Source organism: Silurus aristotelis (assembly GCF_946808225.1).
Source record: "Silurus aristotelis genome assembly, chromosome: 26".
Lineage (NCBI taxonomy): Eukaryota > Metazoa > Chordata > Actinopteri > Siluriformes > Siluridae > Silurus > Silurus aristotelis.
This window is the reverse complement of record NC_139599.1, coordinates 18,049,008-18,064,007: the sequence shown is the minus strand read 5'-3', so window position 1 is coordinate 18,064,007 and position 15,000 is coordinate 18,049,008. Positions and strand designations below refer to the sequence as shown.

Here is a 15,000-nt window from a genome sequence, read left to right as displayed (position 1 = left end):
TTAAGAGAGCTTAATCTGATACTCTATTAAAACTGCGACAGTTTCTGACAAACACCTCGGATCTCTCCTGAGAATTGCCACAAAAAAACTTACCCCAGACTTTGATAAACTGATAAAATAAGGAGTTCAACAACACTGTTCCCACTGAAACTGAACTTGAGTTTTTCTGCTGTGTTTATTGATGTACTGGCAAAAAAAAAGATAAACAAATTGTTATTTTGGCACTTGATGAAACTGAATTTGCCAAATCTCTAATGTTTTATATATATGTATGTATGTATGTATGTATGTATGTATGTATGTATGAATGAATGAATGAATGAATGAATGAATGAATGAATGAATGACCTGGCCCCTCTGTCAAATTTTAGGACCCATTGTGGCCCGTGAGTCAAAAAGTTTGCCCATCCCTGCCCTACACCATACACACTACTCTCTACACACTACATACTACACACTACTCCCTACACCATACACACTACTCCCTACACACTACATACTTCACACTACTCCCTTTACACTAAACCCTTATCACTACACACTACTCCCTACTCACTACACACTACTCCCTATTTACTACTCCCTTATCACTACTCACTACACACTACTCCCTTATCACTACACACTACTCCCTTATCACTACACACTACTCCCTACTCACTACACACTACTCCCTACTCACTACTCCCTTATCACTACTCACTACACACTACTCCCTTATCACTACACACTACTCCCTTATCACTACACACTACTCCCTACTCACTACACACTACTCCCTACTCACTACTCCCTTATCACTACTCACTACACACTACTCCCTTATCACTACACACTACTCCCTTATCACTACACACTACTTCCTACTCACTACACACTACTCCCTTATCACTACACACTACTCCCTTATTACTACTCACTACACACTACTCCCTACTCACTACACACTACTCCCTTATCACTACACACTACTCCCTACTCACTACACACTACTCCCTACTCACTACACACTACTCCCTTATCACTACACACTACTCCCTACTCACTACACACTACTCCCTACTCACTACACACTACTCCCTACTCACTACTCCCTTATCACTACTCACTACACACTACTCCCTTATCACTACACACTACTTCCTACTCACTACACACTACTCCCTTATCACTACACACTACTCCCTTATTACTACTCACTACACACTACTCCCTTATCACTACACACTACTCCCTTATTACTACTCACTACACACTACTTCCTACTCACTACACACTACTCCCTTATCACTACACACTACTCCCTTATTACTACTCACTACACACTACTCCCTACTCCCTACACACTACTTCCTTATCACTACACACTACTCCCTACACACTACTTCCTTATCACTACACACTACTCCCTACTCTCTACACACTACACTACTAATTTAATGACTAAACTAATGGCACTACTCCCAGTGTCATCAGTTTAGTTTCAGGGCTGAAATAAGAAACAAATATTAATATTGTAAACAGTTTCTCATCTCTGTAATCTTTAACTGTTAGCATGACCGGTAGTACAAATAAAGTGTGTGTGTGTGTGTGTGTGTGTGTGTGTGTGTGTGTGTGTGTGTGTGTGTGTGTGTGTGTGTGTGTTTCAGCAGATTTTCCTGTCTGTAGGGCTTTAAGGTCTCATGCCTCTCCTGTCCCCCCTGAAGGTCTCTCTCTCTCTACCCGTCTTTTTGGTCAGCTGTCACTTGTTTCTTCACTCCCTCTCTGCACTTCCTTTAATTCCTTTCACTCTGTGTGTGTGTGTGTGTGTGTGCGCACATGCGGAATGAAAGAGACTCAGGTTGTTGCGTGTCTGGAGCAAGAATTAAATTTTTAAGAATAAAGTGAGGGTTTATGAAGAGGAGAAAAAAGCAGTAGATACTTGGGTGAGAAACATGGAGACTTTAATGAGGAGTGACGTGGGAACCTGAGGACCAGTTTTGAGGCAGATAACACAAATATTGTAATTAGAGAGATTTTGGGGGAACAGTGTTTATTCTAACAGCAGCAGATCAAGACTGACCTAGATGATGCCGAGGTTCTTCCTGACCTGTATAGTGCTCTGTGTGGGAGGGGCTTATTCTGTCTCTCTCCTGTCAATCACAGCAATACAAGCCAGTAATTGGAATCTGTGAGCTAATTTTGAGGAAGAGGGACTGGAGTCTTAGAGGAGATTGTGTGATTCTCTCCCTCCTCAGATGGAGTCATGGAGAGGAATTTGCCAAAAAATTGCCAAAACCAAAAATAGCATAGAAGAGCAAGAATAATTGAGTTTCTTGGAGAGAGTTCAAAATCCAGTGTTTGTTTCTTTGTAAAAAATAATTATTTGTTAAATGCAGGTTTTTTATTTTTTGAAGATCTTGGTTTTTTTTCCATGAGAAGTCACGTGGATTGATATAATTTTGTTTGTATGAGTTGAAGTGTATAAAATGTATATCCTAATTATTTTGTTGATTAATTTTTTCATTCAGTGAATTAACCAGACATGTTCCTGTGTTTAGGTTGTACTGATGAAGGAGTGATCAGGAAAAGTCCAGAAAGAGGTGATTATAATAATCCATCATCCCTTCATCTCATTATTTATGTGTTACACTTGAAACCTGTCTCTGTCTCTCTAACCTGTCAAACAATATTTGAGTTATATTTCAGTGACTTTTCATTTTTCTATCTCACAATCTCCCTCTTACTCTTACCCTTACTTTTTGTCTTTTTGTTATCCTTTTTTCTTTCAGCACGTGGGAAGGTGGATCTCCAGGAGTACCTGAAACAGTGGCAGGATGAGTTACAAAAGAAAGAGGAGAACATCAAAGATTTGCCTCGAATTAATCAGGTTTAAAACACCCACACACACTAACACACACACATACATACTTTGTGTATTTAAAACAATACATATGACTTTGTGTGTGTGTATTAGGCCGAGTTCGTCCTCCTGTCTAAGACTCTGTATAACATTTTCCATGGAGACGAGGAGGAGGAGCTTCTGTATCATGCCGTTGCCCGGGTAACTGGCTTGTTGCTGCGAATGGAGGAGGCGGGGCGAAAACTGCAGAGCCCATCAAGATCCTCTCCAAAGGCCAAGCCCCAGACATTACAGGCCACACCCCCAGCAACAAAGCAAGCCGACAACACGTCTCACCAGACCCCCAGGTCTCTGTCCACTGACCTGTCACCTTCCTCTGATACAGGCTCCGCCTCCTCAGCTACAAGCAGCCCTACAGGGACCGGCAGCTCAGCTAAGACCACACCCCCAGACACACCCTCTCCTCCGGATGGGGGCGGAGACTGGAGTTTCTCCTTCGAGCAGATTCTTGCCTCGTTACTGAACGAACCTTGTGTTGTTACATTCTTTGAGAGGACCACAGACACACATGCACTTATCGCACATGCACACGCACACCAGCTCGCACACATACGTTGAATACACTTAACACACAGCCTTCATACATACATACATACATACACACACACACACACACAGTGATGAGAAAAGTGAATGATATAACTGTATAGATATAAATCTGGCACATGTAAAAGTGTGTAACATGAGAGTAAAGCTTTTGGGAGTTAAGTGTGTGACCCTGGTGACCAGTTGTACTGTTTCACTCTGTGTGTGTGTGTGTGTGTGTGTGTGTGTGTGTGTGTGTGTGTGTGTGTGTGTGTGTGTGTGTGTGTGTGTGTGTGTGTGTGTGAGAGAGAGAGAGAAGCAGTAAGCAGATGAAGTTCTGATGTTGTGTAACGTGTTATGGAAATGAAGTTTGTGTTGCATTGTTTCTGTGCTACAGTGTAGAAATATAATTATAAATAATGGATGATTTATAAAAATTAATAATCAAAAAATCTCTAAAGTGCTTCATCATGTTTATCTAACATGGCTGATTAGCATTATTGTCAGATAGTTAATCATTTGGTCATGAAATCATGCTAATTTATCACAGAAATTAACTCATAATAAACATTATGATCACATGCCTGAAGAAGTTTGAGCATTTATATTAAAAATATAAAATTACCCAATAAACATTAGCATTTATTGCATCACTGATGCCAGATCAGGCGCGCACGCACAACATCTTGCCATATTGATGACTAAGGTAACTCTATATAGAAATAGGTTAAAATAATTTTATATATATATATATATATATCCAGGATAGTGTAATGGTATAATGTGTTTAGTGTGTGTTCTGCCCCTCACTTAAGCCACTTTAGTGGATGTGATTAATGTCATGAGTTTAATAAATGTACAATTATATTTGTGTGTGTTTCCCAGCTTGCTTTAAATAATGGTGTGTTATTATAGAAAGATAAGTGCACAATAAGGCTGCATTTAGTTTGCTTTGTACATGTAATTTGCACAAAGACAATGAAGTTTAATCTAATCAAAATAAGAACACAGACAGCTCCGTGGCCAGACAGACAGGTGATTGGTGTAACTGAAGCACTGGCATTTAGTGTGTGAAGGTAAAATTATTTCAGAAGCTTGTCCCAGAATAGCAAACTCCCCTCTGACTTCTGACCTGCACCTGTCAGGATTTATATAGTCTGAGTGTGAGGAGAGAAATGTGGAGTTTTATATTCCTCTTCTCCTGCCATCTGTCATTATCAACACGTTTACTACAGTCAAATGACTCCTAAATAATGGGATAACAATTACTGAATTTATCAGTTAAATAATTTATCGGAGAATAACCAAATTTATTTAGGATATACTTTAAATTTAGCCGGTTTTCAGATCTTCCCAGAAATTCCAGATTTATCCAAACTCTGCCAGATTTCACTCAGGTCAAACTGCCAGATTTCACTCAGGTTTACCATTATCTAATATGCATTAGAATTGCTCTGGTTACCTCAGATCTTTCCTAGAATTTTTCAATTTACCTAAGATGCTTCACAGAAATGATTGATTTATCTAAAATATTCCCCAAAATGGATTGATTTAGCTCTAATTTACCCCAGAATGGCACAATTTACCTCAGGTCTACCTAAGAATTGCTTAATTTACCTAGGGAAATAGCCATGCAATTCTGGGGTAAATCTGAGGTAAATTAGGCAATTTTGGGGAAGATCTGGGATAAATTGTTCATTTCTGGGGAAGATCTGGGGTAAACCGTGCAGGCCTGAAGGCCTGAGATAAATCAAGCAATTCTGATGTATATACTAAATGAATTAGATTATTATGTGGATTTGATGTAAATCAGGCAATTTAAGAATCGATGTGAGGTAAATCAGGCAATTATAAGGTGTATTATAAATTAATACGGTAATTCCAGGATAGATTCAAGGTAAATTAGGTAATTCTAAGGTGAATCAGCTAATTTATATATTTACTACTTGTAAAACAAGCAATTTTATGGAATATCTGAGGTAAATCGTTTAATTTTTGTGTCGATCTGCAGCGAATCAAGCAGTTCTTACACCACAATTGCACAATTTACTTTAGATCTATCCCAGAATTTACCTCAGATATTTCTCAGGACTGCCTGATTTACCTCAGATCTTCCCCAGCATTCCATGATTTACCTCAGATCTTTCTTAGAATTGAATGATATACCCAAAATTGTTTGATTGTTTGAACTTAATTTAAGGCAATTAATAGAGGAGTGGTAGCTAAGTGGTTGAAGCTCTGAGGTTATTGATCATAAGGTCAGTGGTTGAGGTCAGTTAACCCTGTTATCGCCAAGCCGCCCCTTTTTAGAGAGGTGAGAAAAAAAATAAGTAAAAAAAGAATTTTATTATACTTTAATGAATATGTGGCTCCAGCGGTTAAGGCGCTGGGTTACCGATCGGCAGGTCGGGGGTTCAAGCCCCAGTATCGCCAAGCTGCCACTCTTGGGCCCTTGAGCAAGGCCCTTAACCCTCTATGCTCCAGGGGACCCTTACGAGAAAAATAAATCAAGGACCGTGACGTCGGAGCGACGTGGGGCCGCCTTCCCGTGGGCTCACCACCTGCAGGAGGGACCGTAAGGGACGGTGCTGAGAGGATTGGGCAGCAGTCGAAGGCGGGGGCCTTGACAGCCTGATCCCTGGACACAGAGAAGTGTCTGGGGAATCTGCTTAGACTGCTGCCCCCGTGACCCGAATTACGGATAAGCGGGAGAAAATGAAATGAAATGAAATGAAATGAAATGAATATGTGACAAACAAATGATATTCTTCTTCTTGTAGAGTATGTCTGTGTTAAATCTGGCAAGTTTTGGAAAATCTCAGGTAAAGCAGGCAGTTCTGGGAAGATTTTAGGTAAATCATGAAATTCTGGGGTAAAACAGAGGTAAATCAGGCAAATTTGATGGCTGAGATGAAGCGTTTGATTCTGGGAAGTTTTCTAACGTATAATGAATTAGGTCATTCTGGGGAAGATTTGAGGTAAATTAGGCAATTTTAGAATAGATCTGAGTTCAATCAGGTAATTCAGAGGAATCAGTCCATTGTAAGGTATATCCTAAATTAATAAGGGAATTCTGGTATAGATAAATTAGGCAATTCTAAGATAAATTATACAAAAGTGCATTGAGTCTCTATCAATGAATAAATCTACATTGACCTATACATTAAAATCGCTGGATTTACTTTAAAAAACTCCCCAGAATTAAACACTTTATCTCAGATCTTCCCCAAAAGTGCCCGATTTACCTTAGGTCTTCCCCCAAATGAAAAACATTACCTCAGATTTACCCCCAAATTTGTTTGATTTACCTCGGTTTTACCCCATAATTGCATGATTTACCTAAAATACATCTTTGCAGAAGATCTGAGGTAAATCAGGCAATTTTGGGGAAGATCTGAGGTAAATTCTGGGATAACAGCCTGGTGTGGAGCCAAAAACCTGTCTCTGAACGTCGACAAAACAAAAGAAATGGTTGTTGACTTCAGGAGAGCACAGAGCAACCATCGATGGATTCTCCATGGAGATCGTCAAGAGCACCAAATTCCTTGGTGTTCATTTGGCGGATAATCTCACCTGGTCACTCATCACCAGCTCCATCAGCAAGAAAGCCCAGCACCGTCTCTACTTTCTGAAAAGGCTCATCTCCCTCCCCCGATCCTGACCACGTTCTATAGAGGGACCATTGAGAGCATCCTGAGCAGCTGCATCACTGCCTGGTTTGGGAACTGCACCGTCCCTGATCACAAGACCCGACAGAGGATAGTGAGGGCAGCTGAGAAGAACATCAGAGTCTCTTTCCCCTGCATTATGGACATTTACACGAAAGCCAACAGCATTGTGGACAACCACACACACCAGTCACACACACCCCTTACATACACTCTTAATCCTCCTGCTATCAGGGAAGTGGTTCTAAAGCATTCGTGCCGTCACATCCAGACTGTGTATCAGTTTCTTCCCTCAAGCCATCAGACTTCTTAATACAGAACTGAACTGAACTCACACACACACACACACACACACACACACATACACACAACTGTGTGACTGATGTGTACAACCCAGGCTTAACACACACTCGTACTCACTTCACACACCCATGTCTTCAGTACCACTCACATTACATCACTTCATTACCATAAACTGTTTACATGCCGTTTTTGCACATCTTCTCTGGATTTCTGCTATTTGCTCTTTTGCACAACATTTTGTTTTTTGTTTTTATTTTACTGTTCACTTTACGTCTCTTACACACCACAGTGTGTAATATACAACAGGTTTACTGGGGGCACTATTTTGTATTTTCTGTATTTGTCTTACACTGTCTTGTGTTGTATTTGCACTGTTTGCAACAGGTTGCACACGATGCACTTTATGTGGCGAGGACATTTACTAGTCCTTAACTCTGTGTTTTCGTTTTCTGTGATTGTTTTTGTATGTAGCACCAGGGTTCAGGAGGAAAGTTGTTTAATTTCACTGTGTAATGTGTCAGCTATATATGGTTGAAAAGACAATAAAAGCTTCTTGACTTGACTTGACTTGACTTGACTTGACTTGACTTGATAGAGACTCAAAGCACTTTTTCAGGATTTATCTTAGAATTGCCTAATTGACATCAAATCTATACCAGAATTATCTTATTCATTTAGGATATACCTTACGATTGACTAATTTAACTCAAATATTCCTCAGAATTACTTGACTGACCTCAGATCTATTCTAAAATTGCTTAATTTACCTCAAAACTTCCCCAGAATTACCTATTTATTTAGGATATACATTAGAATTACATGATTTACTTTAAAAACTCCCGAAAATGAAACACTTTATCTCAGATCTTCCCCAAAAGTGCCTGATCTAAAAACTTTAGATCTTGTGAGTTATTGTAAATCAAGCAATTATATGGAATATCGGCAGTAATTTGTGCAATTCTGAGGAAGGTCTAGGTATGTCAGGCAACTTTGGTGGAAGATTTGAGGTAAAAAGAGCATTTCTGGGGAAGATCTGTGAATTTACCACAGATCTTTTCCAGAATTCCATTATCTACTTCAGATATTCAATAAAATTGCTTTACAAAATTGCTTTACAAGTATTGAATTTATCAGTAAATTGTTTTTACCTAAAAAAAAATCTACTGATTTACCTAAAAAAAAATAGTCAAAATTGTTTCATTTGAGTCAGATATATCCAAAATTGCATGTTTTTTCCACAGATCTTCCCTCACGTTTTATATCTCACATCTATTAAAATTTGCATATTTTCTCTAATATCTTCTCGCTAACAATTTATATACACCAATTATTTTACAAAGCTTTGCATATGCAATCTTTTGCTTACATGTTTTTTTTTGCTAAGTTTATACGTATTCTTAGTAAAATTCCACCCATTTCCAGGAGTTTTCTTTCATGTTTTCTTTGAAAAATCCCCTGATTGTGCACTTTAACATAACAATGCAACAGATCATCCACTGCAATATTCACACCTTTTCTTAAAATCTCTTCTGGGTTTTTCCTCTGTCTACAAATCATCCTTTATTTTGTTTTGTGTTCACTTTGTATAGAAACGTGTTCGTTTTTTTTTTTTCTAGTTTTATAAACCAGGGCTTTAGTTTGAACAGAACAGCACTTTTCTCCAAATGCTTTTCCTATTTTTCATAACTGTCGTCTTTTACTTTTTTTTTATTCAAATCTTATTAAAATATATTTATTATAACCTAATACTTCTTTATATGGAATTTCCTGTCTTACTGTTATCCTGCCTGCATCTTAAGCTCATGTTCTCATAGAAACATCTTACTTCCTGTGTGTTTTGGACATTGGATCTCTTATACAATTTCTTGCACCTATTCTCCTATATTCTTTGTTATCTGACGATAATCTGACGATATCTGCCTATTACCCTATTACTCTTTTTATTTTTATTATTTTTTTATATGATTTTTTCATTTAAGTTTCTACTTGTGCTTGGGCATGTTGCCTGCATGCTGCTTGCTTATTTTACTATTTTGATTTTATTAAAACTGCAGTTTTTTCTAATCCCTAATCTAATCCATCATCCTTATCTGCTCACTGGCCATTATAACATGTATTACATTTTGATCATATAATGTATGCTAACTGTATATATATGATAAACTTTAATCTAAAGCATAATTATTGATTTTGTCTTTACTCTCTCTATACACTGAGTTCTTTGCAAAGCTAAATATAATACTATATTAATGCTGAGTAATGTCTATATGCATTAGGCTTGGATTTAAACTTATATTGTAGGTGAAGCATATTGTTAAATGATATTATATATTACTAGATTCTACTATTGATAGCTGAAGCTGACCTACGCTAAATTACATGGGTGAACTTTATGCACTGTATTATGCACGAATAGACATCATGCGGTCTCTCTGTTTTCTCCGCATAGCCGAGGTGTATAAATATCTTTGTCTGTCATTTACTGACATTTTCTAATATGTTCCATACATGACTTCTGACTTTTGACTTTTTGCACAGTGTATGATGCACCTGCACATGCTTCTTCTCCGGCTGATTTTCCACTGTGCACAATGTACCTGCACTCACCAATAAACTGACCTTACTATTAATATGAAACCCACTTTTCTACTATTATTGCTGTTATTGTTTTTTTTATATTATATATTATTATATTTATTATCATTATATTATAAACAGAACTAGCTAAATTTCTCAACAATGATCTACCTAATATTTACTCCAGAATTTCCTGACTTACCTCAAATGATTTAATCAATGATTTAATCAAGATCTGCCGCAGAATTGATGATTTAGCTTAACTCTTGCTAGAACTGCCTGATTTACCTCAAATCTACCCTAGAATTGGCTGATTTACCACAGATCCACCATAGCATTGCCGGATTTATATTATATTTACCACAGAATTGCCTGATTTACCTCAGATCTTCCCCAGAATTGCTGACTAATCTCAGATCTTCCCCACAGTCGCATGATTTACCTCACATCTACCCTAGAATTGCTTTATTCATATAAGATTTGTGTGTGTGTGTGTGTGTGTGTGTGTGTGTGTGTGTGTGTGTGTGTGTGTGTGTGTGTGTGTGTAAACAAATGAAAAATTACAATAAAACTCATTTATTGAATAAGGTTATAGCACACAGGGAAGTGTTTGGCTCAGACTGCAGCAACAGAGTCAACAAACAATACAGCAAACACACGAATCATGCAATGACCAAAATATGCCTTATATTACACATATAATATTTAGCATCACAGCTAATGGCAAGCACTGAAAATATTCTCATTTTGGTGTTTATAATCTAGAACTACGCATGTAAATATTTTGTAGGAAAAATTCTGATTAAGTAAAAAAAAAAAGTCTCATTAAAGAATTACAAATATTTTTGTAAAATTAGCAGCAAGAGAGTTAACACATTAAAACTGTTATAATCTTCAGTAAATCTTTCCTATAGCAATGTGACAAATATTGATGAATAAAACAAAGTTTATTGCTAGCACAAAAAGGGTATGAAACTAAAAATTAGCAGCAATGCTAATGTCCGTTTATTAACAGGATTTGTACTTGTACTGGTCAATTAGCAGCATGACAGATGTAGGTAAACAAAAACGTAGACTAATGCTAACTTGTTAATAGTCAAATGCTACTGTGAAATAGGCTGCAATTTCTGTGGTCATGTAAACACCAACGCACTAGTAGACGCCAACTGTGGCCCCAGTTCAGTCAGAGGAACTTCTTTTGTTAGTTCAGAGAAACATTGTGACCTCTTTTAGCAATCTTCTAACCATTGTGGTTCTACCTTTCACTGCTAGCATTTCACTTCAAAATATCCTGTTCACAATCACATGCACGGCTAGTCAGCTAGCACCTTAGTCAAGTCAAGTCAAGTCAAGTTTATTTATATAGCGCTTTTCACAACAGATATTGTCTCAAAGCTGCTTTACAGAAATCAACAGTTAAGGTGTATGGTGTGCATTTATCCCTGATGAGCAGCCATGGCAACTGTGGCAAGGAAAAACTCCCTTAGATGTTATGAGAGGAACCAGACTCAAAACGGGAACCCATCCTCATTTGGTTGAGTGTAGTGGCAGAAAGCTTTACACATTGAAAATAAAATGGAGATCAATAGAATTGCATTGTATCAAACTGAGCCTCCGATTCCACAGATCAAGCAGAGGAGCCTCGTTCATACACCAACAGCTTCAAACTTCAGGCCCACAACATGGTTACCGGTGGATGCACCAGAAATGTTGGATGACTATGAGAAATAAAGTCGGAATTGCGAGAAATTGTTGGAATTAAGCAAACTTTTTTCAGGGCAAAGTTTTCAAACTAAAATATAAAGAAAAAACACCATATAGTAAGTTTACAATTATTTTATTATTTTTTTTTTTGTAATCTAAAATTTATTTACCGTATTTTCCGGACTATAAGCCGCTACTTTTTTCCCACGCTTGGAACCACAGCTTAAACAATGAAGCGGCTAATTTATGGATTTTCCTGGGTTTTTCCCGGTTTCACAAGCTTCAAGCCAAAACACTGAGCCCCATAACATTAGACCAATTCAATTGTTGAAAGGGTTCAGGTGAACCAATGAAACTCTTTATATTAATCAGATGCGCTCCCACTGAATCGGGCCGCACCACATCATAAATATGGATGAGGTTCCTCTGATGTTTGACCTGCTGCTCACTCGGACTGTCTACAGGAAATGTGAATCATGAAAACAACCGGGCATGAAAAAACTCACTTCACCTGTGTTCTGAGCCTTAGCATTTAAACTAATGCTACAGTCTATAAGACTAGCCACATGTTAAATTTAGCAGTAAGCTGGTACATCTGTAGTGGCTAATGCTAACAATGTTTGTTGAAAATGCTGGTATTTATTAGATACAGTGTGTGTGTGTGTGTGTGTGTGTGTGTGTGTGTGTGTGTGTGTGTGTGTGTGTGTGTGTGTGTGTGTGTGTTTGCGCGTGTGTGTGTGTGTTTGTTCCTGTATCAGTAGCTATTTGCTTAATTTCGTAAAAATTTTCTCCTAATTCAGATTTTCAGATCATCCAGTCTGCTCTTGTTGTTACTATAGCGACTAGCATAGCTCGGCCTGCGCTGGTAATACGGCGATCCTGGGGCAGAGCTTGAAGTTTTCTTTACCCTGGTTTCATCAGGTTTGCTTTCAGAAGGGTCAGGTTTGGTTTCCGTAGTGATGCGCTCCACTGCAAGGTTATCGTTGTTCTGTTTGTGAGCGGAGCGACTGCCGTATGCTGGAAAGGAGCCGTCAGTGTCTGGGAGTTTGTACTGATGATCGGGGGGTGGGGCATGGGCAGGGAAATAGGGGTAACTGGCAACAAATGGAATGACAGCTTCCTCGCTAGGCGTTTTGGATGAAGTGTCAGAGAGCGAATGGCGATAGCGGAGACCCTGACGACACTTGGTGAAGCCGAGGTGGTACATCTCCACTAGATTGAGGAACAGTGACACACACGCTACAGCTAGCATGAACAGAATGAAGATGGTTTTTTCTGTAGGACGTGAGATGTAGCAGTTTACGGTGTTCGGACAAGGCCAGCTGCTGCAAGTGTACATGGGTTTGAGCTCAAAGCCATACAGGAAGTACTGTGCCACCAGGAAGCCCACCTCCAGCAGAGTTTTGAAAATGACATTGAGCACATATGTACGAAGCAGTGCCCCCTGCAGACGAATCTTTCCTTGTTCGTCCCGAATGGTTGTCATGACCTTCCCCACTTTTCCACCTCCGTTCTGATCCAAACGCTTCTGCTTGTCCTCCATGCGCAGCAGGTGCAGGATATGTCCCAGGTATATCAACGTGGGAACAGACACAAAAATGATCTGCATGACCCAGAATCGGATGTGTGAGATGGGGAAGGTTCGGTCGTAGCAGACGTTCTGACAGCCGGGCTGCTTGGTGTCACAGGTGAAACCCGACTGCTCATCTCCCCACACCTTTTCTGCTGCTGCACCCAGAACCAGGATCCTGAAGATGAATAACACTGAGAGCCATACCTTCCCCACCACAGTGGAATGCTCCTGAGCTCGCTCCAACAACTTCCCCAATGAGCTCCAATCCCCCATCACAAACCACACAAAAAGCGAGAGGAAGAGAGAAAGAGAGAGAGGGGGGGGGTTAAAATGAAAGAAGATAGAGATAAGAGGCTAATAGAGCCAGAGACAGGGGAAAGAGAAGAGAAGAAAAGTAAAGAAAAACATAATTAATATTTAACTTTGTCAGTGCTTTTGTCACTCTGGAGTGAAATCTATTCTGATTACAAATCCTCACTTTATATTACACAGAGGTTTGATTTAGTTATATACAATTCCCACAAACTTCCCACATAGTTCCTACACAGTTCTCATTAAGTTCCCACACAGTTGTGACAAAGTTCCCACACAGTTGTGACAAAGTTCCCACACAGTTGTGACAAAGTTCCTACACAGTTCCTACACCAGTCAGAAAATTTGCCAGAGTTTGTTTTGTTTCCTATGACAGATTTAATGTTTACTACACAACACTTACACTACACTCACAACATACTGCACAACACTATACTAAAGAACACTACACTCACACTATACAACACTACACTACACTCACACACTACACTATACTACACTCACACTACACTACACTGACACTATACAACACTACACTACACTCACACACTACAATATACTACACTCACACTACACTACACTTACACTATACAACACTTTATTACACTCACACACTACACTATACTACACTCACACTACACTGCACTCACACTTTACTACACTTCACCATACTACACTGCATTCACACTATACTACACTTCACCATACTACACTAAACTCACACTATACTACACAACCCTACACTACACTCACACTATACTGCACTTCACTATACTCACACTATACTACACTACATTACACTACACTCACACTACACCATACTACACTCACACTATACTACACTTCACCATACTACACTACACTCACACTATACTACACAACACAACACTACACTACACTACACTGCACTACACAACACTACACCCACACTATACTACACGTCACCATACCACACTTCACGCACACTATACTACACTTTACTATACTACACTACACCACACCACACTACACTCATATGACCCTACACTACACTACATTACACTCACATGAGAGGCGGGTTTAAGTGTAAATACTGTAAAAGTAAAAAAAAATTGTTAATGAGAACAGTAACAGAGTTTCAATAATTTCCTATAAATAAGTTTACATGTGTAAAAGTGTGTATGTGTGTGTTGGTGTTTATGTATAGGGCTGTTTAGGTGTGTTTAGTATAAAGAAATAGAAACTCACCTTTACCATGTGTTCATATCCAGCATGAGAACTTCAACACACACATCTACACAAAGTTGAAACTTCTAATTAACACAAAAACACAACACAACTGAATTGACAAGTTATAACCATGCGCTAATGAACACGCTGTGTGTAAGTGTGTGTGTGTGTGTGTGTGTGTGTGTGTGTGTGTGTGTGTGTGTGTTGGGGTTAAATTTGGCAGATGG

General features: G+C 38.8%; 2 protein-coding genes and 1 long non-coding RNA gene across 11 annotated transcripts in view; 1 reads left to right on the top strand and 2 right to left on the bottom strand.

Moving 5' to 3' along the window:
- The window catches only part of LOC310720179, a 924-nt gene extending 383 nt beyond the window's left edge, over nucleotides 1-541 (bottom strand). Inside the window, exon 1 of the long non-coding RNA XR_014531670.1 lies at nucleotides 459-541. This is a non-coding gene — a long non-coding RNA (uncharacterized lncRNA). The remainder of the gene's footprint in view (nucleotides 1-458) is intronic.
- The window catches only part of tbc1d8b (TBC1 domain family member 8B), a 21,226-nt gene extending 17,218 nt beyond the window's left edge, over nucleotides 1-4,008 (top strand). For 4 of the 9 annotated variants that reach the window (XM_083530553.1, XM_083530552.1, XM_083530555.1 and 1 more), the window contains 3 exons: nucleotides 2,541-2,582; nucleotides 2,772-2,869; nucleotides 2,957-4,008. In XM_083530553.1, coding sequence (XP_083386679.1) covers nucleotides 2,541-2,582; nucleotides 2,772-2,869; nucleotides 2,957-3,460 — 644 coding nt within the window. In that variant the 3' untranslated portion in view covers nucleotides 3,461-4,008. Of the gene's footprint in view, nucleotides 1-1,649; nucleotides 1,734-2,540; nucleotides 2,583-2,771; nucleotides 2,870-2,956 lie in introns of all 9 variants that reach the window. The other 5 variants (XM_083530548.1, XM_083530554.1, XM_083530551.1 and 2 more) reach the window with 4 other exon arrangements.
- Nucleotides 4,009-11,010: 7,002 nt separating this feature from the next.
- Nucleotides 11,011-15,000, bottom strand: part of gja2 (gap junction protein, alpha 2) — a 6,823-nt gene continuing 2,833 nt past the window's right edge. Inside the window, exons 3-4 of the mRNA XM_083531448.1 lie at nucleotides 12,204-13,606; nucleotides 11,011-11,303 (exon numbers count right to left, since the gene is read on the bottom strand). Coding sequence (XP_083387574.1) covers nucleotides 12,476-13,606 — 1,131 coding nt within the window. The 3' untranslated portion in view covers nucleotides 11,011-11,303; nucleotides 12,204-12,475. The remainder of the gene's footprint in view (nucleotides 11,304-12,203; nucleotides 13,607-15,000) is intronic.